Source organism: Phascolarctos cinereus, unplaced genomic scaffold (genome assembly GCF_003287225.1).
Source record: "Phascolarctos cinereus isolate Bilbo 61053 unplaced genomic scaffold, phaCin_HiC Scaffold_726;HRSCAF=1367, whole genome shotgun sequence".
Lineage (NCBI taxonomy): Eukaryota > Metazoa > Chordata > Mammalia > Diprotodontia > Phascolarctidae > Phascolarctos > Phascolarctos cinereus.
This window is the reverse complement of record NW_027556098.1, coordinates 425350271-425376956: the sequence shown is the minus strand read 5'-3', so window position 1 is coordinate 425376956 and position 26686 is coordinate 425350271. Positions and strand designations below refer to the sequence as shown.

Sequence of the window (26686 nt, the reverse complement as noted above, 5' to 3'; positions counted from 1 at the left end):
TCTGAGCACCAACAGAAACAGACTTTTCCCACTGACCTTCTAAGTTGTCCTTGGCATTGGTGGATTGAGGAGTCTGGAAACCTCCACAGCTGCCTGCAATTCAGTCCTTTGAGGCCTGCTCCAGGTTTGCTGTGGCCTGTGCTCCCATGCCACGCTGCACTGTGCTCCCCGCCCAGCGACATACCTTTCTGATCAATCATCCAGGTTGTCTTGGGCTGGAAATTTGTTTCAGTCTTTTTGTGGGTTCTGATACTTCAGAATTTGTTTAGAGCCATTTTTGATGAGTGTTTGGAGGGGTTTGGGGGAGAGCTCATGCAAGTCACTGCTTTCACTCTGCCATCTTGGCTCCACCCCCAAGGTTGTCTTCTCTTGACACAATGATGATGAGGGTCTCCAGTCCTCATAATTTTTTTTCTTCAACCTCATCAGGGTTCATCACGGTGGGAGCATAGTTACTGATAATGGTGGCGTGATGTTTTACTACAACTGGCAATTACATTGTCATGAACCTGTAGTTCACTCCTTGTGGTTGGCATACAAGCTTGTTGACTAGATTAGTGTTGATTGTAAAACCTACACCAGCTTCGTGGCACTGCCCTTTACTGCAGCCACTCCAGAAAAATGTGTATCTAGCTCTGACTTCAGTGAGCTGCCTCCATTTCCAGCCTCATTTCACTCAAAGCTGCTATTTGGCTGTGATCCCTGCTGAGTTCTTTCACAACAAGAGCTGTTTGTCTTGCAGGTCTCCTGGATTTTGTGTTGTCTATAAGTGTGTGCACATCCCATGTACTGACTGATGGTAAGTGGTATCATCTTTACAGAGGTTTTAGTGCATTTTGGGGGGTTTGACCATAAGGTGGGATCCCCACCTGCTGTGGTAATCAGGCCAGGGTTGAGTAAGCAGACAATTTTAGGGCACCTTTTCTAGCCCCTTCCTCACACCAGAAGGTGAGCGGTGTGATCCTTAAAAGCTTCTCAGACACACAGGGGCTGCCAAGTCCCACTGCTGCTTCCAGTGAGAAGATGACCCTATGGCCTGGGCCTGGGTTCAAGGTTGTGACTCCAGCTCCCAGTGTCTCCTCATCTGCTGCTTTGTCATTTGCCTGTCACCATGGGACTTTGAGATAGGTCAAAATGGAATGGGTGATGTCTTTAGATTCATATGTAAATCGGATTTAAGTGAGACAGAGTTGCACAAAATCATGAGCCTTACTCTCTCCTCTGGAGTCATCACAATCCAGTAGCAGGACAGAGTCAGGATGACTGGTGATGGCCCGAGACACAGTAGATGACCTTGGTGTCCTTGACGTCTAACCAAACTCTAGGTGCCCTGCAGCACCTGCTTCAGCCGCCTCCACAGCCGTTGGAACAAATCATTCTCATCTACCCACCCCACTAGAAGTCTTCACCCCCTCAACTCACCAATGAATTTGATCTGGTTTAGCTAGTCTGCTGAAATGATTGAACAGGGTGTGGCTGCTGTGCATGCTACAGCTTCTTGGAGCCCCAGGTGAGAGCTGGGTGGATCAGGTGAACACCAGAGATGGAAAGCAGCCCTCACATTGGAGATACTTCCCTGAACACAACATACACCCCAAACTGTGGAGCAAGGTTGCCAAGTATCACCATTATCATTTGCTATTGTATTAGAAATACCAGCTACAGTAGTAAGAGAAGAAAAATAAATGGAAGGATTTAGAATAAGCAGTGGGAAAACAAGCCTATCACTCTTTGCAGATGATACTATGCTATACATAGAGAATCCTAGAGAATCAACTCAAAAACTAACTGAAATAACTGACAACTTTAGCAAAGTTGCAAGATATAAAATAAACCTATATAAATCACCAGTATTTCTATATATTACCAAGAAGTCCAGGAGCAAAAGACAGAAAGAGAAAATACATTTAAAATAACTGAGGACAATATAAAATACCTGGGATTCTGCCTTCCAGGACAAACCAGAAACCAGAAGAACACAAATAAACATTTTCACACAAAGTCAGATCTAGACAAGTGGAAAGATATGACCTGCTCATGGGTAGGCTGAGCCAATATAATAAAAATGACAATTCTTCCTAAATTAATCTACTTATTCAATGCTACACCAATCCCAAACCTTTTAGGACAAAAACTGAATATTTTCTAAGACAGTATGGCAGAAACTGGGTATAGGCCAACATCTCACATTGTACACCAAGATAAAGTCAAAATGGGTACATGATTTAGACATAAAGGGTGATACCATAAGCAAATTAGGAGAGCAGGGAACAGTTTACATGTCAGATTTATGAATAAGGGAAGAATTTAGGACCAAACAACAGAAAGGATGGACTACTAGATGTAAAATGGGTCATTTTGATTGTATTAAATTAAAAAGGGTTTTTGCAGAAAAAAATCAATGCAACCAAGATTAGAAGGAGAGCTGACAACTGGGGGAAAAAATACAGCAACTATCTCTGATAAAGGCCTCATTTCTCAGATATATAGAGGAGTAAGTCAAGTTTATAAGAATACAAGTCATGAGCCAATTGATAAATGCTCAAAGGGTAGGAACAGGCAGGTTTCAGACGAAGAAATCAAAGTTATTTACAGCCATATAAAAATGCTCTAAATCCCAATTGATTAGAAAAATGCAAATTAAAACAACTCTAGATTACCACCACACACCTATTAAATTGGCTAATAAAACAGAAAAGGAAAATGATAAATACTGGAAGTAGGAAAACTGGGACATTCATGTACTACTGGTGGAGTTGTGAACTGATCCAACCATTTTGAAGAGGAATTTGGAACTATCCTCAGAGGGCTATAAACTATGCATTCCCTTTGACTCAGCAATAACAATAAATCGGTACCCCAAAGAGACTGAAAAAGGAAAATGACCTATTTAGGACAAGGGTATTTATAACAGCTCTTCTTGTGGTGGCAAAGAACTGGAAACTGAGGGGATGCCCATTAATTAGGGAAGGCCTTTACAAGTTGTGGTATATGATTGCAATGGAATACTACTGTGCTATAAGGAATGACAAGCAGGATGATTTCAGAAACACCTAGAAAGACTTACATGAACTGATGCAGAGTGAAGTGAACAGAACCAGGCACTTTGTAGACAGTAACAGTAATACTGTATGGTGAACAACAGTGAATAACTTAGCTATTCTCAGTGATACCATGATCTAAGACAATCTGAAAGGACTCATGATGAAAATGCTATCCCACTCCACAGAAAGAACTAAATGACTCTGAATACAGACCTAAAGCATAATATTTTTCACTGTTTTTCTTTCTTTTTAGTTCAAGTTTTCTTTCACAAAATGACTAATATGGAAATGCTTTACATGACTGCATATCTATAACCTGTTTCTGCTTGCTTACTGTATGCAGGAGGCAGGTAAAGAACTCAAAATTTAGGAATAAAAAATGTTTTTATATGTAATTGTGCAGAAGTGAAATATTATTAGAAAAGACTAATAGCTAATGGCAGCTAGGTTGCCCAGTAGATAGAGCACTAGGCTTAGAATCAGGAGGATCTGAGTTCAAATTTAGCCTCAGACACTTACTAGCAATGTGACCCTGGGCAAGTCATTTAAGCCTGTTTGCCTCAGTTCCTCCTTCATAAAATGAGCTGGGGAAGGGAATGGCAAACCACTCCAGTATTTCTGCCGAGACAACCCCAGAGTGTGGCAGGAAGAGACATACATGACTGAAACAACTCAAAAACTACAACAACAGGTATTCCCCAATAGATAAATGGTCAAAGGATATGAACAAAGAATGATCAGAAGAAGAAAGTACTCCCAACCATGTGAAAAAATGCTCCAACCCACTAGTAAGAGAAATGTAAAGCAAAACAACACTGAGGCTTCATGTTATACTCTACAAAACTGACAAAAATGGCACCAGTCAATGTTGGAGGGGTTTGGGAAGATGGGCACACTAATACCATGTTGGGGAAGCTAGGAAATGGTAGATGATGAAGATCTGAGTTCAAATCCAGCCTCAGACACTAATAAGCTATGTGACCCTGGTTGGTAAGTCATTGAACCTCTGTTTGCCTGAGTTTCCTGAACTGTGAAATGAAGATAATAAGAACACCTCCATATAGGTTGTTGTGAAGATGGTCAAGGGTGGATTTTGGGGAGAAAGTAAGTCACTCCATTATGTCTTTGCCTTTGAGCCTGATGCCTCTGAAGAAAACCGTCTCCTTTTCCCTACTGGAAAAGAAACCTCCCAGGACTTTGAATACCTCCCCAGTCTCAGCCCATTCCCTATATCCTCTCTAACAAGGGAACATATACCATATACCATAACAAATGCTAATTAACAGCCAAAGAAGGTACTCTTTCCTTTAGCCTGCTCCAAACAACTCTGCTAAGGGCCTTTGAACATGTGAATGTGACCCAAGAGCCAACTTAACCTGTTTTCTGGAGTTGCCATATTTTCCAGAAACACTGGACCAGAGTATGCAGGAGGCCAGAACACCCTCCAGCCCCAGCTCATAGTATTTGGTCCTTTCAAACCTCACTGCACTCTCAGTGTGCCCTTGAGGGTCAAACCAGCTACAAGACAGCACCAGTCAGTGTGTACCAGATGGATAAACTGTTTGTGCAGCTGGGACCATGGAGGTTAGGCAGAGCATCCTGTCTTCAAGGTCTGGCAGGGAGAGCTTGGCCAAAGAAGCAAAGGGGAGAGGGGAGCAGTTCTGTGGATGTGTGGGGGAGGGGTGCTAGGCAGCCTAAAGGAAGCAAAAACAAGACCCCAGTAGAAGAGAGAGGAATGAGTGAAGTGGTCATCCTTGTGACTCAGGGATCAAGAGGGAAAACTTCAAAACTGAACAGGGGTGGGCAGCAACTGGGATGGGGGGGAGGGTAGTAGTTAGTACTTGTGATGCCAAAGTGCTGAGAATCAGTTCAAAATACAGGAGGAGAGACCAGGGCAGTGTTGTTACTACTGTTTTCAATTCCCTGCCTATTTTTGTAAAGAAACAATCCAAAGGTAGGGGATGGCCAGCCTCACAGACAATCCTCTCTGTCTCTGGAAATGGCCTCTTTGGCTGATGTGGGTCAAGTCTGAGGGCAGAGTGCACTCACCTGGGCTGGGGGTCTGCAGCTCCCAGGGTCCATTCCCTCTGACTCCAGGATCCCTGCTGGGTCAGGCCTTGGTCTTCTGCACACTGAGCTGGGGAGGGAGAAGGATCCCAGGGCAGGAGGCTGGCCTGCAGGGATTTACAGGGGTGAAGCACTGCCCTCAGGGTGAGAGTGTAGCCTACAGGAACAGTCAGGCTTGGAAATGAGATGATCCCACCCTCTCCTATTACTTCTATTTTGTCCCCTTCTCCTCCCCCATTCTCTTTCAGAGACCCAGGAAGCAGAAGGAGCTTGGGATCCCAGATGGGATGAGACCAGCAGGGCCTCAATGGCTCCTAAATCAGAGCTCTCCCTACAACTGGTCCTCTGCCCTCCCTGCCTCCCCTCTCCCCAACTAACACACACACACACACACACACACACACACACACACACAGAGTCACACACATTCACACACATTATCTAGACAACAGACTGACTGCTTAACCTAGGGAAGCCTAGAAAGGAGACACCAGGAATGACTACGGGAAGCCTGAGGCTGGGAGACAAAATCCAGTGTGAGATTCAGCCCCCTCGCAGGGGCCTGAGGTCTCTGAAGGAAGAGGGGGCAGGGAAAGCAGGAGGCCTGGGGAAGGGGAGCACAGATAGGGGCTGGGAGGGAGACATTCTAACCCAGCTCATGGCAGGGAGGTTAGGGACACCGGAGTGACAGAAGGGCTCCAGGTGGACGCTGAGCCTGGGAAAGCAGGATGGCTGTGTGCTGAGGTCTAACTAGGAGCTGGGGAGGATTCCTGGGACCCTCTAGTAGAGCTTAGGCTTGGAATCCCCCGGGGAGAGCTGACAGAGGGAGCCAGTGCCTGGGATCTGACAGCGAAGCAGCCCAGGAGCTGGGGGTCCAGAGAAGGGGCCAGGCAGGAGCTGGGAGTTCTGCATACAAAGTTGGGTACTCAGGGCAGGCAGAACTTTTGGATCCCTATCGAGGGTGGGGGAGGGTAGTTGGAGGCTTGGTCTGAAGTTAGAATAAGTCAATCTCTAACCACAACCGGCAGGCAGGGAGACAGGATAACTGGGTCCTGATGGGAAGATGGAAAGCACGATTTCTGAGTCCCTGGGTTATAAAGTCTGAATCTGGGAAAAGGTGACCCAATGGTGTGTCTGGGGAGGGTGACCCCAGGCATCTGGGAAGTGATTGGGATTCTGGAAAAGGTTAGGGATACACAGCCTGTCCAGTAGCCAGGCCTAGGCAGGAGGACTGCTCCGGGTGGACCTGGAGGACACGTACCACAGGGTCGGAGGAGGAGGATGAGACCCAGTGGCCTGAACAGGCAGCAGGTCTGTGAGGGGCTGGCTCAGACCTACCTGGGATCTGCACCCACAGCGATGGCATCAAGAAGACAGAGATCTCAGGTCCAAGACAAGGCAGCAGTGATCTCAGCTGTGAAGGAGGAAGGCAAAGAAATCTCAATTCCGAGGGAATAGGGCTGCCCAGTCTCAGCACAACTTCCAGTTTTCAGCCAGCCCACTCTGGGAGGGTCCTCCCAGCCTCTGCCCAGCCTCTGAGGCCTCCAGGAAGGACCCTTTCCTCCAATCACACTCGGGGCCATCAGCTCAAGACCCAGTCTGCCTTTCCTGCCTAAGCCCTGCCCTCCATCACATGGAATGCCTTGGCCACTGGGATGAGTCCTCTCCTGCCCTAGGCTCCTCCCAGGCCTCCAAACTCCACCCCAGGGCTCTTATTCCACCTGGGCCACCACCCACCAGGCTGGTCATCTCTGAGAGCTCCTCCTCCCCCATCACTCTACCACCTGATTCCTTATTGGAGGAAAGATTCGGGACTTTAGGAGGTGGGAGGGGAGAGCAAGGAAGTGGCAACCTGGAGATTTCCAGGCAAGCAAGTGATTCACAGCAAAACAGTTTATTTTCAAAATGGAGGTTGTTCAAAAAATGCGGTCAGCTGGGTTAGCACGTTTCTCCTGACTTAAATTAGAATGGGGCTCATTTAAAATCAGATCCCAGGAGGATAACTGAGATGTTTGACCCTAAGGGCAGATCCACTTTTAATGGAAGATACACTTAAAATTTGGCATTTAAAAAGGTGATGTGTTTAGGAGCTGAAAGAATGAGAACTAAATGTAACTGGATGAAAATTACTCTACTGTACTCTCTGAATGCAATCAGTCTATAGGGTATATAGGGCCAAAGGGATAAATGGATAAAGTGGTTTTTATATCTGAGATAATTCTAAAATAATCAACTGAACTGATGTTATGTAACTGACAACTTTGTTTCACGTATTAAAACTGTAATATAGTTTATGTTATGTTTCAAATTTTTCTTATTTGAGGTTATGGAGGAAACTCTCATATAAGTTATGCTTTTACTTGAAAAATGATTTCTAGAAGTATATACAATTGTAACCTTAGAAAACGAACTTTTCTTTTGATCAGAATGCAGTGAAATTATGAATTAAGTTGTAAGAGTGGTTACAGAGTTGAAAAAAATCTTACATATTTCATTGGACATGTTTGGCTTTAGGAGGAATAATAATAATTTACTCTTTGAGAACAGTACAAAGGACCTTGTAAATTCTTCATTCATTCTTTCACCCTGATGAAGGAGGCAAAATACAGGACAAGGAGAATTAAAAGGAGTTTATTATCCTATGTCAAGCTAGCAAAACACGGAGGGGTTCATCACCTTAGGTCATCAAGGGATTCAAGATGGAACCAGCTTTTACTGATGCCTTTTGTAATGAGATAAGACAATTTGGCTTGGTGTAAAGAAGTAAAATGGGATGGGTCCTTGCATCTCAGCTCCCAGCCTGTAATGCAGAACATTATTTTACCATTTAGGTAGTAGGGCCCTTTAGGCAATGGAAAGCAGAAGCTGCTGCTTAATCTTGCCCCAGACCTCTTTCCTCCTAAATCTAAACAATAGTGAAATGTACTCCTGCATAGCTTAAGCACAGCCCATACCTGCAAAGCAAATGGATAAGAAAACTTGCAATACAATGGCTTTAGATAATTATGTTTATACCAGAAACCAGGACACCTGGTCTGGTTTGTGTGATCCCTGACCTGTAATGATGGGGTGCTCGGATGCTTGTGCTTATACTTTTGCCCCAAAATGCCTCCCTAGTCTCAGAAACACTATCTCTAACAACCACTCCCCAGCCCAAGGACGCTGTGCCTAGCAGTATTCATGCATGGGCCTCAGCAAGATCTTTATCTGGCTGCTCAGGTCCTAGCCCTCAGATCATATCTCCGGAAAACTCCAAATTCCTTAGCAAGACCTTTATCTGGCTGCTCAGGAAAGTCTGCAGAGCATTTTCATATCTGCACAGAGGGAGAAGGGTGTCCTTGACCAGCCAGACTTCAAAGATCCATCCCCCTCCCTGTCCTGTATACTCCCTATATAAACCCTAGCTCAACCCCTGATGGGGGCTGCTTGATTTGGATGTGAATATCCCTGGCAGTCGCGCGCTAATAAAGTCCACAATTTAAAATTAGCCTGGGTGGTCAACTCGCTAATTTCTTGGTATAACAGCCTATTGCCAGTACATGAGGGCTACCAGGAGCAAACAGGCAGGGGGTGACTGGCTAGGTGATGAGAAGCAGGGTCCGACCTTCCTGGGACCTGCACCAGCACAGCTAGCTTCCAGAAGGCAGAGATATCACAACTCCAAGGGAAGGCAGAGTGAGCTATGCTCCTGGGGAAGAAGGCTTTACAAGTTTGGTTACAAGTTTTCTTCTAATATAGGAGCCATTTTTATCTGATGGACTGTCTGACCTCTGATTATGAAAAGTATAAAATCTCGCCTGGAACACTATGTATGGAAGTGACATCTTTGAGCCATCTTAGTCTCAAGAAACCCCAGCCTTGATTCCCAAAGGGCCTCCTTCCTTGACTGGAGCTGACATTGCAGATCTTGGGGTGCAGAAAAGAAGAGAACACCTCAGATTCTCTTGAGCAGGGGATTACGTTATTTGAAGAAGCATTTATGCATCACTCAATAAATATTTGTTAAGCACCTACTATGTCCCAGGTGGTATGCTAACTGCTGAGAATACAAAGAAAGATTAAACAGCCCCTGGCAGTTGTTTTTTCTTTCCGATATTGCTGTTTCCATTGTTCTTCTGTTCTGCTCACTTTGCATCAGTTCATATAGGTCCTCCCAGATATTTCTTAAACATTCCCTTCATCATTTGTTACAGCATAACTATATATAATCACGTTCTTGTACCATAACTTCTTCAGCCATTCACCAATTGACATCTCCTCCATTTCTAATTCTCTGCCACCACAAGAAGGGCTGCTAGAAATATTTTTGTACATATGGATCCTTTTCCTTTTCCTGTTATCTCCTTTGAGAAAAGACCATATAACAGCATTGCAGGGTCAAAAGGCATGCAAAGTCACCTAGCCCTTTGGGCATACATCCATATTTTTCTCCAGATTGGATGGACTAGTTCACAACTTCACCAATGAGGCATTACTGTAGTTACTTTCCCACATTCCCACCAGCATTTCTTATTTTCCTTTTCTCCCATCTTATCCTATTTCATGGAGGTGAGGTAGAACCTCACTTGTTTTTTTATTTATATTTCCCTAATTATTAGTGATTTAGATAATTTCTTTATATGACCATCAATATCTTAGATTTCTTCCTCTAAAAATTCCTGTTCATATAGCTTCACCATTTATCAACTAGAGAATGTATAAATTTGATTCAGTTATCTATATATTTGAGAAATGAAACCTTCATCAGAGAAATTTTATCCAGGTAAAAATGCCAGCCTTCCAGTTTCCTGATTTTAGTTTAATTTTGGCTGCATTTTGTTTTGTTGCCTTAAACCTTTTACATTTTATGTAATCCAAATTACCTGATTTATCTTCTGCAAACCTCAGTCTCTGGTTTGATCAAGGACCCTTCTGGTGAATTTCCTTAAGTTTGGAAACATGAAGAGATTTCTTAAGACACATTAATCACAATCTTGACTAAATTGAATGATATGAACCTGTTTCCATGTAAGTGAAGAAGAGATTTGTTGTGGTTGAGCTGTTTCAGTCAGAGACAACTCTTCATTATCCCATTTAGGGTTTCCTTCAAAAAGATACCGACGTGGTTTGTTAGTCTCCTCTTCAGCTCACTTTACACATGAGGAAACTGAGGAAAACAGAGTTAAATAACTAGCCCAGGGTCACACAGCTGGTAAATGACTGAGGCTGCATTTGAACTCAGGTCTTCTTGCATCCACGACTAGGGCTCTTCCCACCACACCATCTAACTGCCACTGAGGCAGGAATATCTATGGTTATACCAAGGGCTTCAAGAGGCTGTGGGTATGATGTGTTAGAGACAAAACATCTTATGTCTTGGCTAACGATTGCTTTCATTTGTTAATGGTATATTTTCATTAATTTTGATGTTCATATAGAAATAAGAGTAATTTCAATGGGGAAAGGAGAGTCTTTTCACTTATCAAAAATGTAATATTTTATGAAGTAGGGTTGGAATTGGAACTAATTCATGAAATGCATTGCCAGGTTCTTTATGAGAAAAAATGATCTAAACATGCCCTTCAGAACTCTAGAACACTGGGAATGAAAGTCGATAGAATGAGTTCCGGAACATGGTTGATGGAAGACATTCTGCTGGAGAGCTTGGCCAGGTCTGAAAATCCCTTGATCCTTGCCGGGGGTCATCTATTTGTCCAGTCTGTGACCTGCAGAACACATTTGTCCAGGGTGATTGTTCTCTGATGTGCTTCCATTTCATTTTCTACCATTTCCTTAATAGTGACATAATGGAATGTATTTCCCCCATTATGTTATGAGGTCCTTGAGAGCACAGTCTGGTATTTACTTTTTTTTTTTATCCTCAGCACTGAACATAATGCCTGGCACATAAGAAATGTTTATTGAATGAATAAATGCTCCCCTTCTCTCCATATCAAAACTGCTTCATGCAATCTTCTAGCAGCTTCTTTCTTCCAGGCTCTCACAAGGAGGTTGTCCTTATCTTTGCCAAGGCCAACCCTCTACATGGGCATTTGATCCTAGCCTATACTGTGTTCTCCAACAGTATGCAGTCTCACTCATCTTCCCCACCTCTCAAATTTTCAACCTTGCTCTACCAGCTGGTTCCTTTCCTTCTGCCTTCAAATACACTTGCCTCCTGCATCCATAAGGGACCCTTTACCAGATCCCCTCCAGCCCTTGAGCTATCTTCCTCTCTTACCTCCTTTTCTTAGCCAAACTCCCTGAAAAACCACTCTGAACTTACTGAACTCTCTGCTGTCTGCCTCACTCCTCCAAAATTGTTCTTTCTAAAGTTATCAGTGAACTTTTAAGTGGCCCAGCCTGAAGGACATTTCTCTGTACTGGACATTGTCGCTCACTCTCTCCTCCTCCCTTCTCACTACTCTGGGGGTTTTCTCTACTTCTTCACTGCCTACGTGTCTGACCACACCTTTTCAGTCTTCTTTGACAGCCCGTAGACCACATGCAACCCAACAGTGCATGTTCCCCAAGGCTCTGTCCTGGGTCCTTTGTTCTTTTCCCTCTTGGATTAATTTAATTATTATCTCTATACAAATGACTCTGTGATCTAGAAACCTCCAACCCTCCTCTGTACTTCAGTCTTATCACCCATTCCCTTTCGGAAATTTCCAACTCACTGTCTCAAAGACCATTTAACCCCAATATGCTCAAACCTAAACGCACTTTTTTTTGCCCTGCACTTTCCCTCTCTTAAAAACTTCCCTCTTTCTATGGAAGGCACCACCATCTTTCAGCCTCCCAGCTCCACAGGGTTGTCATTATCCTGTACTCCTCTCCTTCATAGTACATATACAATGAGCTGCCAAATCTCACCTTGGCTACCTTCACTCCATCTCTCATGATGATAGTTTTGGGATTTATTTATGATCCTTAAAGACAATCTATACTAGTTTTGATAAATTCCAGTTTTTAGGATTTATATTTGCTTCAAGGTTGAATAAGAGATATTTATAAGTTTACATGAGGCCCGCACAACATATGGCCCACAGCCTGCCAAAGAGGCCTGGAGCCCAAGTGTCCTCCCTCTGTCTATTTTCTATAATTACCACAGGAATTTTTGGTTTCTTTAGCAGAGATCAATAGAACCATCTGGCAGCCACCCCAGATTGCCTGTTTTGTAAGTATTCATAATGATTGATTAAACTACTACCTATAATCAATCTGGAGCCCCTGGCCTCTTCCTTTGGTATCAAAAGAACACCCCATGGTTATGGCGAAGGTATGAGGTTCCCCAAACAGGGGAATTCCAAATGTTACAATCGGCATAGATGGCAGGACACCAAAGGAATGCCAAAGCAGTACAGGACAATCTGGGGAGGGGGGAATCCCTGGATGGCCTCCATGTGGCCTGTGTTGGACCACAGTATAAGTAAGAGGATGCCCTGCATATACCAAAAGGCCTAGGGTCCCCTCTGATGGAATTATGTTCCATCACGTTGGGACAAGAAGGGAAGAAAGGAGTGGCAGTAAGTTAGCCCCTCCTCACAGTATTTAAAAAAAAAAAGCCATTACCAAGTTCCTAGACTCAGGGGCTGAGAAAAGAAAGGAATTCCAGTTAGAAGAAACATATAGAAATGCTGGTTTGCTGGTGAGCTAGGTTGAAGGGAATTAAGCACGTAGACAGGGACGCGCCAAGGCATGTAATGGTGAGAAAGTCTCTTTCTCTTTCTCTCCTTCCATCCCTGGCTGACTACAACAGCCTGTGTGGATGAAGAGAAGAGAGAGAGAGAAATAAAATATATGTTTAGTGAAATGAAGACTGTTTGAGTAGGATCAGAATCTGAAAGAAACAAAACATGTTTTTTATTTGTTTGATTTATTTAGTATTTTATTTTTCCTCAGTTACATGTAAAAACAATTTTTGACATTTGTTTTGAAAACTTTGAGCTCCAAATTCTCTCCCTTCCTGCCTTACCACCCTCCCCCATTGAGAAAGCAAGCAATTCAATATAGGTTATACATGTGTAGCCATGCAAAACATATGCAAAATAGTCATGTTATGAAAGAAAACAAGGGAAAAAAACCTTAATAAAAGTAAAGAATATTTTTTTTAAAAAAGTATGCTTCAATCTGTATTCAGACACCATCAGTTCTTTCTCTGGGGAAGGATAGAATTTTTCATCATAACTCCTTCAGAGTTGTCTTTGATCATTGTATTACTGAGAAGAGCTAAGTCATTCACAGTTATCTTACAATATTGCTGTTACTTTGTACACAGTACATTTCACTTTGCATCAGCCCATGCAAGTCTTTCTAGGTATTTCTGAGAGCATCTTGCTCATCATTTCTTACAGTATAATAGTATCCCATCATAATGACATACTACAACTTGTTCAGCCATTCCCCAATTGATAGGCATCCTCTCAATCTCTTTTTTTTCTTTTTTCTTTTTTCGGCAATTAGGATTGAGTTACTTGCCCGGGATCACACAGCTAGTAAGTGTCAAGTGTTTGGTCTGAGGCCAGATTTGAACTCAGGTCCTCCTGACTTCAGGGCCAGTACTCTATCCACTGTGCCCCCTAGCTGCCCCAGTCCCCTCAATTTCTAATTCTTTACCCCCAGAAAAGAGCTGCTATAAATATTTTTGTACATATAAGTCCTTTTCCTTTTTGTTTTTTTATCTCTTTTAGGATACAGATCTACTAGTGGTATTGCTAGGTCACAGAATGTATACAATTTTTATCACCCTTTGGATATAGTTCCAAATTGTTCTAGAGAATAGTTGAATCACTTCACAACTCTGCCAACAGTGCATTAATGTCTCATTTTCCCCACATCCCCTCCCACATTTTGTCATTTACCTTTTCCGTCTTATTATCCAATCTAATAGATATGAAATAGTACCTCAGAATTGTTTTAATTCACATTTCTCTAATCAATAGTAAGAATACTTTTTCATGTGGCTATACTTTTGATTCCTTCATTTGAAAACTGATTATAGTTTTAGATCATTTATCAATTGAGGAATGGCTCTTATTTTTGTGAATTTGATTCAGTTCTCTATGTTTGAGAAATGAGGCTTTTAATGGCAAATTTTTTTTGCAGTTACAATTGCTATTATTTCCCTCCAACCAATTCACCCCCTCCCGTTTATTGTTTTATCTCTCCTTTCACCCTGTCCCTTCTCAAAAGTGTTTTGCTACTGACCACCACTTCCACCAATCTGCTCTCCCTTCTATCACCACCACCCCTTTCTTTTATCCTCTTCTTCTCCTACTTTCCTGTAGGGTAAGATAGATTTCTATACCCAATTGCATGTGTATGTTATTCCCTCTTTGAAGCAATTTTGATGAAAGTAAAGTTCACTCACTCTCCCTCCCCTCCCCTCTCTTCCCTTCCACTATAAAAACTTTCTTGCCTCTTTTATGTGAGATAATTTACCCCATTCTACCTCTGCCTTTCTCTTTCTCCAAGTACATTCCTCTCTCACCCCTTAATTTTATTTTTTAGATAGCATCCCTTCATTTTCAATTCACACATCTGACCTCTGTGTATATGTACTCTTAACTACCCTAATAATGGTGTTATGAGTTACAAATATCATCTTCCCATGTAGGAATGTAAACAGTTTAAACTTATTAAATCCCTTATGATTTCCTTTTCCTATTTACCTTTTTATGCTTCTCTTGAGTCTTGCATTTGGAAGTAAATTTTCTATTCAGTTGTGGAGTTTTCATCAAGGATGCTTGAAAGTCCTCTATCTTATTAAATATCTATTTTTTCCTCCTGAAGGATTATACTCAGTTTTGTTGGGTAGGTGATTCTTGGCTATAATCCTAGCCCCTTTGCCCTCTGGAATATCATATTCCAAGCCCTCTGATCTTTTAAGTAGAAGCTGCTAAATTTTGTGTTATCCTGACAGTGGCTTCATGATACTGGAATTGTTTCTTTCTGGCTCTTTGCAATATTTTCTCCTTGACCTAGCAACTCTGGCATCTGGCTATAATATTTGTGACAGTTTTCTTTTTGGGATCTCTTTCAGGAGGTGATCAATTGATTCTTTCAATTTCTATTTTACCCTCTGGTTCTGGAATATTAGGGCAGTTTTCTTGTTAATGCCTTGAAAGATAATGTCTAGGCTCTCTTTTTTTTTTTTTTGATCATGGTTTTCAAGTAGTACAATACTTTTTAAATTCTCTCTCCTGGATCCATTTTCAAGGGCAGTTGTTTTTCCAATGAGATATTTCACGTTGTCTTCTTTTTTTTTTTCATTCTATTGGTTTTGTTTTATTGCTTCTTTATTTCTCATAAAGTCATTAGCTTCCATTTGCTCCATTCCACTCTTTAAGGAATTATTTTCTTTTTTTAAAAATTTTTTAAATTTATTTTAATTTATCAACAATCACTTCCATATTCTTTTGAGTTGAAAAATTTTCTCCCCCTTCCTCCCCCCGACCCTCCCCAAGACAGCACACAATCTGATATAGGCTTTACATTTACATTCCTATTAAACATATTTTCACCTTAGTGAAGTTACAAGTAAAAATTAAAACCAATAGGAGGAACCATCAGAAAGATGAAACAAAACTCAACAGAAGGTAAAAATAAGTGACAGCAATTCAACTTCCATAGTTCTTTCTTTGGACATGGACAGCATTTTCCATCTGGAGGCCTCTGGAGATGTCTTAGATCCTTGTAATGCTGAGAAGGGCTCAGTTTAACAGTATTAGTCATTGCATAATGTGGCTGTTATTGTGTACAAAGTCCTCTTGGTTCTGCTCACTTCACTCAGTATCAGATCATATAAGTCTTTCCAGGTTTTTCTGAAGTCAGCCTGCTCATCATTTCTCATAGCACAATGGTATTCCATTACATTCATATACCACAACTTGCTCAGCCATTCCCCAATTGATGGGCATCCTCTCAATTTCCAATTCTTTGCCACCACAAAAAGAGCTGCTATGAATATTTTTGTACATGTGGGTCCTTTTCCCATTTATATGATCTCTTTGGGATATAGCCCTAGAAGTGCTATTGCTGGAAGGGAATTATTTTCTTCAGTGAACTTTTGGACCTCCTTTTCCATTTGGCCAATTTTGATTTTTAAGGCATTCTTCTCATTAGCTTTTTGAACCTCTTTTGCCATTTGGCCTAGTCTGTTTTTTTAAGATGATATTTTCTTCAGTACTTTTTTGAGTCTCCTTTCCCAAGCTGTTGACTCTTTTCTCATTATTTTCTTGCATCACTCATTTCCCTCCTCAATTTTTCCTCTACCTCTCTTAGTTGATTTTCAAAATCCTTTTTGAGTTTTTCCATGGCCTGAGACCAATTCATATTTTTCTTGGAGGCTTTGGATATAGGAGTTTTGACTTGGTTGTCTACTTCTGAGCATGTGTCCTTGGTACTATAATCCAGGACTGCAACCTGGATCTGAGTATGGGCAAAGCAACAGAGTCCTGCCTTAGGGCTAGTAAAAAGACTGTTGTAATCTCTTTCTGACCAGTCATTCCACCCCCATGCTGTCTGTGGGCTGAGAGCTCCAGCAGCCACTGATGCTGCCGCTGCTGATTCAATCACTCCCAAGGCCTGTTCCTGGTATGCTACAGCAGGGGTGTGCTGGTGTGGCCTGCACTGGACTGTGCTCCACTCTCTCCCTGGTGCAACAGACCTTTCCTGCTGGCCTTCTAAGTTGTCTTTGGCATCTGTGGGCTAAGAGGTCTGGAAACTGCCACTGCTGCCAGTGACTCAGTCACACCAAGGCCTGGCCTGTGCTGGACTCTGTTCTTCTGTCACCCTGGTGCAAAAGACCATTCCTGCCAACCTTCAAAGTTATCTTGTGCTAGAAAATTGTTTCACTCCTTCTTTTTGTGGATTCTGCTGCTCTTGAATTTGTTTAAAGTCAATTTTTAAAGGTATTTGCAGGGGTTTGGGAGAGAGTTCAGGTGAGTCCCTGCCCCATCTTGGCTCTGCCTCCAAGAAACAAGACATGTGCTGGCAAATATTTGTTGTGTGTGTTTGTTTGTTTTTTTTTAATCAGTCCTGCTAACCCCATCTTATAATGTTTTGTAAATTCCCTTTAGAAAACTGGTATTTCCACCTTTGTCTTTAGGTAAGAGGAAGTTACAACTAAAACAATTTGGCTATAACTTATGAAAGTTGCAAGACTGTTAACTAAGTCATTTGGCGTTATTGTTTTAACGTTAAAACCTAAAATTGCTAACTGATTACTGTATGTGGAAAGGAGGGGATGACATGAAAGCCTTATCTAGATTGGTTCTGTTCATTCAGAGCAGTCCTCCTTGGTGTATGAGGCTGTGCAGCAGGGTTAGTGCATTCCACTTCGGAGGAGGGAATGTTGAAGAACATGACCCACACCAGCTCTAATTATAGATGGGGTGGATACCTGAACATCCCTCCCTTAGGAAGACAGCTAAGGTCGCCTCCAGTGTAGAACTATAGGGGGTGACTCCTATAGGGAGGCCCCACATGCTAGTTACCATATACTTGGGACCTAAAAATAAACAAACATTTCAGCTCTGGGAGATACTGCTACAGAATGCACAATGTTATAAGGGAAGCACAATGACATCCTGGCAAGTGCATAGCCATAGAAGGATATGAAGGAAATCTAGTCAGGGGAAAACAAATTAAATTGAGACTAAAACTAGGGGATTTGCCACCCACAGACTATGTGGTTTACATCAGTCTGGAGGAAGAATCTATCATGGGGCAGATAGGCAGAGGCATCAGGGTCAGCCCCTTCTCTGAGGTCCCTCTCAATTCCCCTTATTTTGTAAACTTCCCAAGTCCCTGGGAAATATCTGTGTGGGCAAGGTCATCAGTCCTGGGAAAAGAGTTTGTTTGGGTTATGGAGTTACTAAACAACAAATTTGGCTTGCTGAGAATTTGCAAGTTTATGTATAATATAGAAATAAGTTCTAGTAAACATGAGAGTAAAAAATAATTGTACGTAGCCCTAAGTTATGATTAGTGAAACTTGCCACTTGAGCTAAAAGCTATTGGCACTGTAACTAATTTTATTTTGAGCTTTGAATTTAGGTATAGATGTCTGATGAATCAGTAATTCACCATTCCAGAGAAATGCCATAAGCTACTCAGAGAGAATGTGAACCTGAACTGTTACAGGTGGGACGTTTGCATCTGGGAAAAGCTGAGAGGACAGCATTGGCATCAGCCAAAGGTGGGATCCTCCTGGCTCAGTTTCCCCATTGTGTTTCTTTGAACAGGAATGTTTCTCACCTGGCTATTCCTGAATCTGGCTATGAGGTGGAACTGTTACTGCATGGTTGATTGCCAAACTGTGACTCTTACCTGAAATGAAACAGAGCTAAGGATGTTTTATCTTGTCATATATGTGCCCTTAGGTTTAAGCCTGATGATCCAGTGTGATGCTGGTACAATCACGTCTTTGGTTTTTCCTTTTATAGCAAATTTCTACAGTCAGAGCTAATGGTCAGTAAAAAAATATGAGCATAATTTAGGTATATGAGATCTTGTTGTTTTCAATATGAATGTGCAGTAATTCCATATCCTAAACAACTAGGTAAATTAGTTCTCGGGCTTGTCATAAGCCTGCTAATGCATACACAATCTTATGTAAGCTTGAATCCCTGAAATAGCTCATTCTTTCAGCACAATATGGGAACATTTTAGGCAAAGACAAAATAAGGTTACATGTTTCAAAACAATGTAAGACTAATTGGGTATTGGTACATCTGATTGGAGGACTCAGCTGTTATTTTATTAATAACTGAAGCTAAATCAGAAATATCTTCAGTTTGACCTGAGAAAGAGAATTTCATTGCAATCAGTTTTCTTAGAGAGATGTAACTCATGGAATATTTTGTGTTACACTAATGGAAAAGTCAATTTCATTAAAGTTTATCACTAATGGGGAAATAACACCTGTTTGTACTGTGTGTCCTTTAGCAGAAACATTTTATTATAAACCACTTGTTGATATGCACTGTTTTGGAATTAAGTATTCTCCAAATTATTGTATTATAATTGGAATAAAGTCAGCCTCTTATAAGTAAATTCATTTGTATAACTATTGAACCCAGGGGTGGAAATCTTCTACCTGCAAGAATCTTGTTACTTATATTTCCATGTATAGGATTGAATCCTCAATGGTATCTAATCCTCCTAAAGGAATTGGAATCAGAGTAAAAACTTTTGAGAAATCAACAAGATGAGACAATCTTTTATGTCAGTATAAATTATTCTAATGGGGCGTGTAAAAAAAAAACCTTAAATTTTTTGAAGTTTCAAGGAAACTCTGTGATCTCACTTTGATGTTGCCCCTTATAGTTCTATTGTTCAGACCAGAATGCTAAGATTTCAACTGGTCTTCACAATATGAACTAGTTATTGGAGAAGTAAAATTTAAGAGGCCATATTAACTTGTATTGAGATTTATTATGTAAAAGATTTTAGCAGGAATATCTAAGGAGTCTTTTCAAGTAACTTGGAAGTGAAAAACAATTATACTAACGAGTCGTCCTGGAGGACAGATATTTTCCAGATAGCTCCAAGAAAAGATGTTCCAGACACCAAACAACTACAAAGGATATCTGGATTCCAAGACAAAATTTGCTAATTAAATGGACATTGTGGGTAGGTTGATGATTGTCATTGTACAAGTCTCCCTTGACAAAAGGGAAATTGAGAAAATCAAATTGTTCTGATCCCATTCTGCAATTGATTCTATTCTCTGTCACCCCCAATATGTTGTAAAACTGCCACATTTATTTGTTTCTGAACCTAGTTCAGATACTCAGCTGGCCTGGGCTCTAAGCCAATGACACTTTATTAATGGGTCTGTGTTCCCCTCCCATGAAGTGGACCTCAGATCTTTCTCATGATGTGAGATGCCTCCTTCTTTTAGGGCCTTATTTTTATAAGGCTTGATATCAGATTTGATGGCTGAATACTCTAAAGGGGATATACAAAGTATAGAATACCATTGGTTGATAGGCCTTGCTTCGATGGCCAAAAATGATGCATCACCTAAAAATGGCATGTCAGCAGGGAGGTCTCAGGTTGAGCAAAGCATGGGACATCTCCACGGACTACGTGGTCATAAGATGGTCATAAGATGGTCACCTGATCGTGTTGGACAAGAGAGAATGGTCTGGAGGCACAAAAAATAATTTCAAGGACTTTCTGTGTAATCGAGTCACCTCTGATACACTGGTCAAGGAAAAACAAGGGTGGAGGGCCTCTTGTTAGCTTCCTATGATTAAGCAAGTAAACTTAAAATCTGGAGTTCATAGCTCTGGGGCCTAATATACAGAACTTATAATTACTATGAAATTACAGCAGGCTGATTAATACTAACTAGAATAGAGTAGGGGTCCAAATGAATTATTTCTCACAGAATATTCAAAATCAAAATAGCTAAATATTTACATAGCACCTACTATGGGTCAAGTGCTTTACCAATATTATCTGATTTGATCCTCACAACAGTCCTGGGAGATTAGTGCTATTATTATCCTTATTTTATAAATAAAAAAAAATCTTAGGCAAATGGAGGTATTGTGATTTGCCAGTGTCACACAATTAGTAAATGTCTTGGTCTGTATTTGAACTCAAGTATCCCCGACATGATGCTGTGAACTCATATCAGTCAACTGCACCACTCAGCTACCTCACAGTGGAAAATAAGTTGCCACTATAGATGTTTCAAAGTGGGGAGCTTAGAGAGATAAGAGACTTTTAAGATGGTTTTACAACCAGTCATCTGTTGCTGGGTTGGATGGAAGACAAGGTGGGATTAGGAGTGGGGATCATGACATTTCAATTATAGATGACTAGTGTTGATCCCATTTCCTTCTCCCACTTACTTATTTTTTCTAAAGTTAGAGGCAAGAACAAAAAAGAAAGATGATAAGAGGATATGGTGAAGAAAACATGATTAAATGTCAGATCAATATAAAAATCACGAATTCACTAACAAAAACAATGGAGGGTAGCAGAATGCATTAGAAAGCAGAACCCAACAAAATATTATGCGTAAGAAATATTTTTGAAACAAAGATTTCCATAGCATTGACATGGAAGAGAGATCATTCTGTAATAGTATCAGTATTAGGTTTTTTTTTTAATTTTAAAATTCAGAACCATGAAAGAATATGAACATGATAAATACATACATATGTATACTTATATATATATATATATATATATATGTGTATATGTATATATATATGTGTATATGTGTATATATATATATATATATATATATATATATATGTATATATCCATGTATCTATCTGTGTATGTGGGGTGTAGGGTATGTTCAAGGAAGGCTACTGTCTCTGGTGTGAGGGCTGCTGAGCCATCTTCAGGGCTGCATTCCACCTTTGGATCCACCTAATTCTCATCTGTGGCTCCAAGAAGCTATGGCATGCAAAATGGCCCCACCCTGAAAAACTGCTTTTGCAGACAGGCTAAACCAGGTTGAAGGTAACCAAGGGGTCTCAAACCCATTGGTGAAGTAGGTGGGTGTCTACCCCAAGCATGTGAAGACTTCACCCAGTGGAATGGGCAAATGAGAACAATTTGTTCCAATGGCCATGAAGGCAGCTGAAGCAGACGCTGTGGAGCCTTGGAGCCTGGTTAGGCATCAAGGACACCAAGGTCATCCACTGCATCCTGAGCCATCACCAGTCATCTTGATTCTGTCCTGCTACTAGACGGTGACTATTCTGGAAGTGAGAGAGTGAAGCTTACCACTTTGTGCAACTTTGACTCAAATCCAATTTATACATGAATCAAAAGACATCACCCATAACATTTTACCACTTTTACCTATCTCAGAGTCCTGTAGTAATGAAGTGATGAAGCAGTAGGTGTGGAGACACAGGGAGCTGTAGTCACAATCCTGAATACTGGTGGCCCAAGCCATAAGGTCGTTTTCTCACTGGATGCAGTAGTGGGAGTCCAAAGCCTCTTGGGGTCTGAGCAGACTTTTAAGGATAGTGCTACTCACTTCCTGATGTGTAAAAGGGGCTAGAAATGTGCTCCAAAATTGTCTGCCTACCCAAACCTGGCCTCATTACTGTGGCAGATGGGGATCTCACCCAGTGGTCAAAACACAAATACACACACACAAACACAAAATACAAAAACTTCTACAAAAATGATTCCACTCACCATAAGTACATGGAATGTGTGCACTTATAGACAACATAAAATCTAGTAGACCTGCCAAGAAAAATAGCACTTGTAAGAAAACTCAGCAGGTATCATATCCAAATAGCAGTTCTGAGTGAAACAAGGCTGGCAAATTAAGGCCAGCTTCCTGAAGTTGGAGCTGGATACTTTTTTCTGGAATGGGCACAATGAAGGGGAGTGCTGTGAAGCTGGTGTAGGTTTCACAATCAAATCTAATCTAGTCAATAAGCCTGTATGTACCTGCCAAAAGGTGTGAATGACAGGTTCATGGAAAGGCAATTGCCACTTGCAGGAAAATGTCATGCCACAAACATCAGTGTTTATGCTCCCACCATGGCAAACCCTGAGGAGGTCAAAGAAAAAATTTATGAAGACCTGGAGACCCTTATCATCAATGGGCCAAAAGAGGACGAACTTATAATTCTGGGTGACTTTAACGGTAGAGTAGGCTCAGACTACCAGACATGGCAGGGAGTCCTGGGAAGGAATGAAGTTGGAAACAGAACAGCAATGGCTACTTACTACTGAAGACTTGTGCACCTCACGACCTTCATCACCAACACTGTCTTCCATTTACCTAAACACAAAAAAACTTCATGGATGCATCCTCACAGCAAACATTGTCATTTAATAGACTATGTGATTGTAAGAAGAGACAGACAGGAGGCGAGAGTAACAAAGGCAATGTGTGGTACAGAGTGCTGGACTGATCATAGACTTATCCCCTCCAAGCTAAATATTTGCATTCAACAAAATTGGTAGCCCCAAGGCAAAATAACTACCAGAAAAATTAATGTGAACAGATTAGAGCACTTCCCTGAGCAAGAACAGTTTCTTGCTAACTTGGAAGTTGTTGAGCCAACACAGTCAGCAGTAGTGAAGCAGCAAAGGAGTTGGCAGCTTTCAGAGGTTTGGTGTACAGCACTGCATTGTTCATCTGGGTCAGAACACTTGTAAAAATCAAGACCTGTTTGATGCAAATGATGGGGAAATTCAGAAGCTGCTAAATGAAAAAAGAGAACTCCACAGGGTTTACCAGCAGGATAGCTCATCCATTTCTGTAAGAAGGGGGTATTTACTTCCATTAAAAGTAAAGTATAGGGGCAGCTAGGTGGCACAGTGGATAGAGCACCTGCCCTGGATTCAGGAGGACCTGAGTTCAAATCCAGCCTCAGACACATAACACTTACTAGCTGTGTGACCCTGGGCAAGTCACTTAACCCCATTGCCTAACCAAAAAAAAAAAAAAAGTAAAGTATAAGCCAAGCTTAGAGAGATGCAGGATTCTTGGCTCAGTAAGAAGGCAGCTGAAATTCAGTTTTTATTCTAATACTACCAAATCCAAAGTGCTTTTATGATGCTCTGAAGGCTATTTATGGGCCAAAGACCCACGGTGCATCTAAAATATCCATGCTGATGGAGCCACATTGATTAGTGATAAGGACATGATTCTAGAGAGAGGTGGCCTGAACACTTCCATAATGTTTTCAACAGACCATCATCAATCAATGCTGAAGCCATTGACCACATACCTCAGGTTGAAGCCAATCCTTCCCTAGCTGAAGTTCGAACTGAAGAAGTTTTGAATGCCATTAAGCTTCTTTCATGTGGTGAAGCACCTGGTGCTGATTCTATTTCAGATGAGAATTACAATGTGGAGGGTCCATTGCTCATACAAAAGTTGACTGACATTTTCTGGATTATATGGCAAGAGGAGGTTATCCCCCAGGAGTTCAAGGATGCCTCCATTGTCCATCTCTATAAAGATAAAGCAAATAGATTTTCCTGTGAAAATCACAGGGGGTTCTCTGTCTTAGTCACCTCTGGGAAGATTCTTGCTAGACTCCTCCTTAGCAGGCTAATCTTTACCTGGAAAATCATCATCTATCTGAGAGCCAGTGTGGCTTCAGAAAAGGCCAGGAGGAATGGTCAGTATGGGGCTTGCTGCTCGACAACTGCAGGAGAAATGCTAGGAGCAGAACAGAGGTCTGCTTGCAATGTTTGTAGATCTGACCAGATCTTTTGACATTGTCAGTCATGACAGCTTATGGAAAATTATGTCAAAATTTGGTTACCCAGAGAAGTTCATCAGTATTGTATGTCACTTTCATGATGGCATGCTTGTGTGGGTTCTGGATAACAGACAATGCTCTTGCACTTTCCCAGTACTGATTGAGTGAAACAAAGCTATGTTTTGCCTTTTTTTTTTAATTTATGAATTTAAATTCATTTTCTCTCACCCCCCCTCCCATCTGATCTTCCCCAGACTTCTCTGAAGCTAATATGTACTCAAGGAAAATAAATTCCTCCAAATATCCATCATTTCTGTGAATGAGATGAAAGAAGACATGCTGTAAAAAATGATGGTGGGGGTTGGAAAAGAACCTGGAAAGATTTATATCAACTACTGTAAAGAGAAATGAGGAGAACCAGAACACCTTACAAAACAACAGAGCAATGAAAAATAAGTCTGAAAGTCTCAAGAATTCACATAAATGCAATGACCAATCATGTCTGCAGAGGACAGAAGATGAAATGTTAACCACGTCCTGATAGAGACGAATGATGCACAGTGTAGGATGAGACACACTTTTCCTTTGATAAGGACAATGCAGGAACAGTGCTCCTCAATAAACGTTTGTGAATTTCCTCTAATATTAGTGATTGTCATTTTCTTATCACCTTTATTAACCTAAAAAATCTTTCTAATTCTTAGTGATGTGGATTAGCGGTTAGAGATGTGGATCATTCCCTCCCCCCCCAATAGTATTTTTTTTTCCAATTACAGGTAAAGACAATTTTTTACATTCACTTTTATAAGATTTTGAGTTCCAATTTTTTTTTCTCCTATTTTTCCTCCTCTCACCCCTCCCAAAGACAGCAAGCAATCTAATATAGGCTATACACGTATAACCACATTAAATATATTTCCACATCAGTCATGATGTGAAATAATCAGAAAAGAGGAAAACCATGAAAAAAAGAAATAAATATGCTTTTATCGGCATTCAGGACCTGTACCATTTTATTAAATATGGTCATAAAAAACTTGGATTTCTTCCTTGGAAATCTATTCATACCTTTTGAGCAGAAATCGACTGGGGAATGGTTCATTTTTATATATTTGCATTCATTCTTTAAATACTTGGAAATGAGAGCTTTATTGCAGAAATGGTGCAAATCAATCCCCCATTTAATTGCTTCCCTTTTACATTTTAGATATATTTAGTTTCTTTGTGTGATGAAAAATCCCCATTTTATTCTATATACTTTTCTCCATTTCTTCTCTGGGGATGCACTTTTTTCCACTCCAAAATTACAAAATGAATCTTCATTATGGTTTCTCTGATTTGTTTCAAGTGACCTTTCATATATCAGGTAGGTATCCATTTGGAGATAATCCTATTCTTCACTATGAGATGTTGGTCTACACCTAGTTTCAGCCAGATTGCTTGCCAATTTTGCCAGCATTTTGTACTGATTAGTAAATCCTATTCTAGCAGGAGAGGTGTTAGAATCTGTTGAACATGGAAATAGCATATTCCTTTTTTTTTAAAGCATATTACACATCTAATTAGTACAAGGTCTCTATTTTTTAAGTAGCACAGGACAATTCCAGTGACTACCAACCTGGTCCTCCTAGGCCTCCTTCCTGAAACCAGAGGTGCTTTGCAAAGGGACATATGAATGTACTTTTGATAAGAACTCCAATTTTGAGTTGGAAGAGACCATAGAATGCACTGAGTCCAAACTCCCCATTTTATGTTGTATTTATTTTGGTTGCTACATTTTAAGTTATGAACTATCTGCTTTCTTCCCTCCTTCCCCACCTAATTTTTTTGGTTAACATTTGTTTTTTTATAAGATTTGGAGTTTCAATTTTTTTTTCTCCCTCCCTCCCTCCCATTCACCCTCCCCAAGATGGCAACCAATTTGATATAGGTTATACAAGTGCAATCACGTAAACATATTTCCATATTAATCATATTGTAAAAGAAAAAATGGAACAAAAGGGAAAAGCCATTAAAAAAAGTGAAAAGAGTATGCTTTGATGTACATTCAAAATTTATATTTCTTTCTCTGGATGTGAACAACATTTTCCATCACAAGTCTTTTGGAATTGTCTTTGATCACTGCATTGCTGAGAAGAGCTAAGTCTACCATACCTAGCCATCACACAACATAATTGCTACTGCATACAACATTCTGTTGGTTCTGCTCACATCACTTTGTATCAGTTCATGTAAGTCTTTCCAGGTTTTTCTGAAATCTACCTGCTCATCATTTCTTATAGCACAATAGTATTCCATTACATTAATATACCACAACTTGCTCAGCTATTCCCCAACTGATAGGGTTTCCTCAATTATCAATTTACCACCACAAAAAGA

At 40.9% G+C, this 26686-nt stretch overlaps 2 protein-coding genes across 2 annotated transcripts in view; both read right to left on the bottom strand.

The window, feature by feature from the left end:
* The window catches only part of LOC110197754 (uncharacterized), a 420263-nt gene that overhangs the window by 375892 nt on the left and 17685 nt on the right, over nucleotides 1-26686 (bottom strand).
* Nucleotides 1-26686, bottom strand: part of LOC110197826 (uncharacterized) — a 61218-nt gene that overhangs the window by 16847 nt on the left and 17685 nt on the right. The window contains 2 exon segments of the mRNA XM_078146285.1: nucleotides 5094-5218; nucleotides 6450-6599. Of these exon segments, the coding sequence (XP_078002411.1) occupies nucleotides 5094-5218; nucleotides 6450-6599 (275 nt within the window).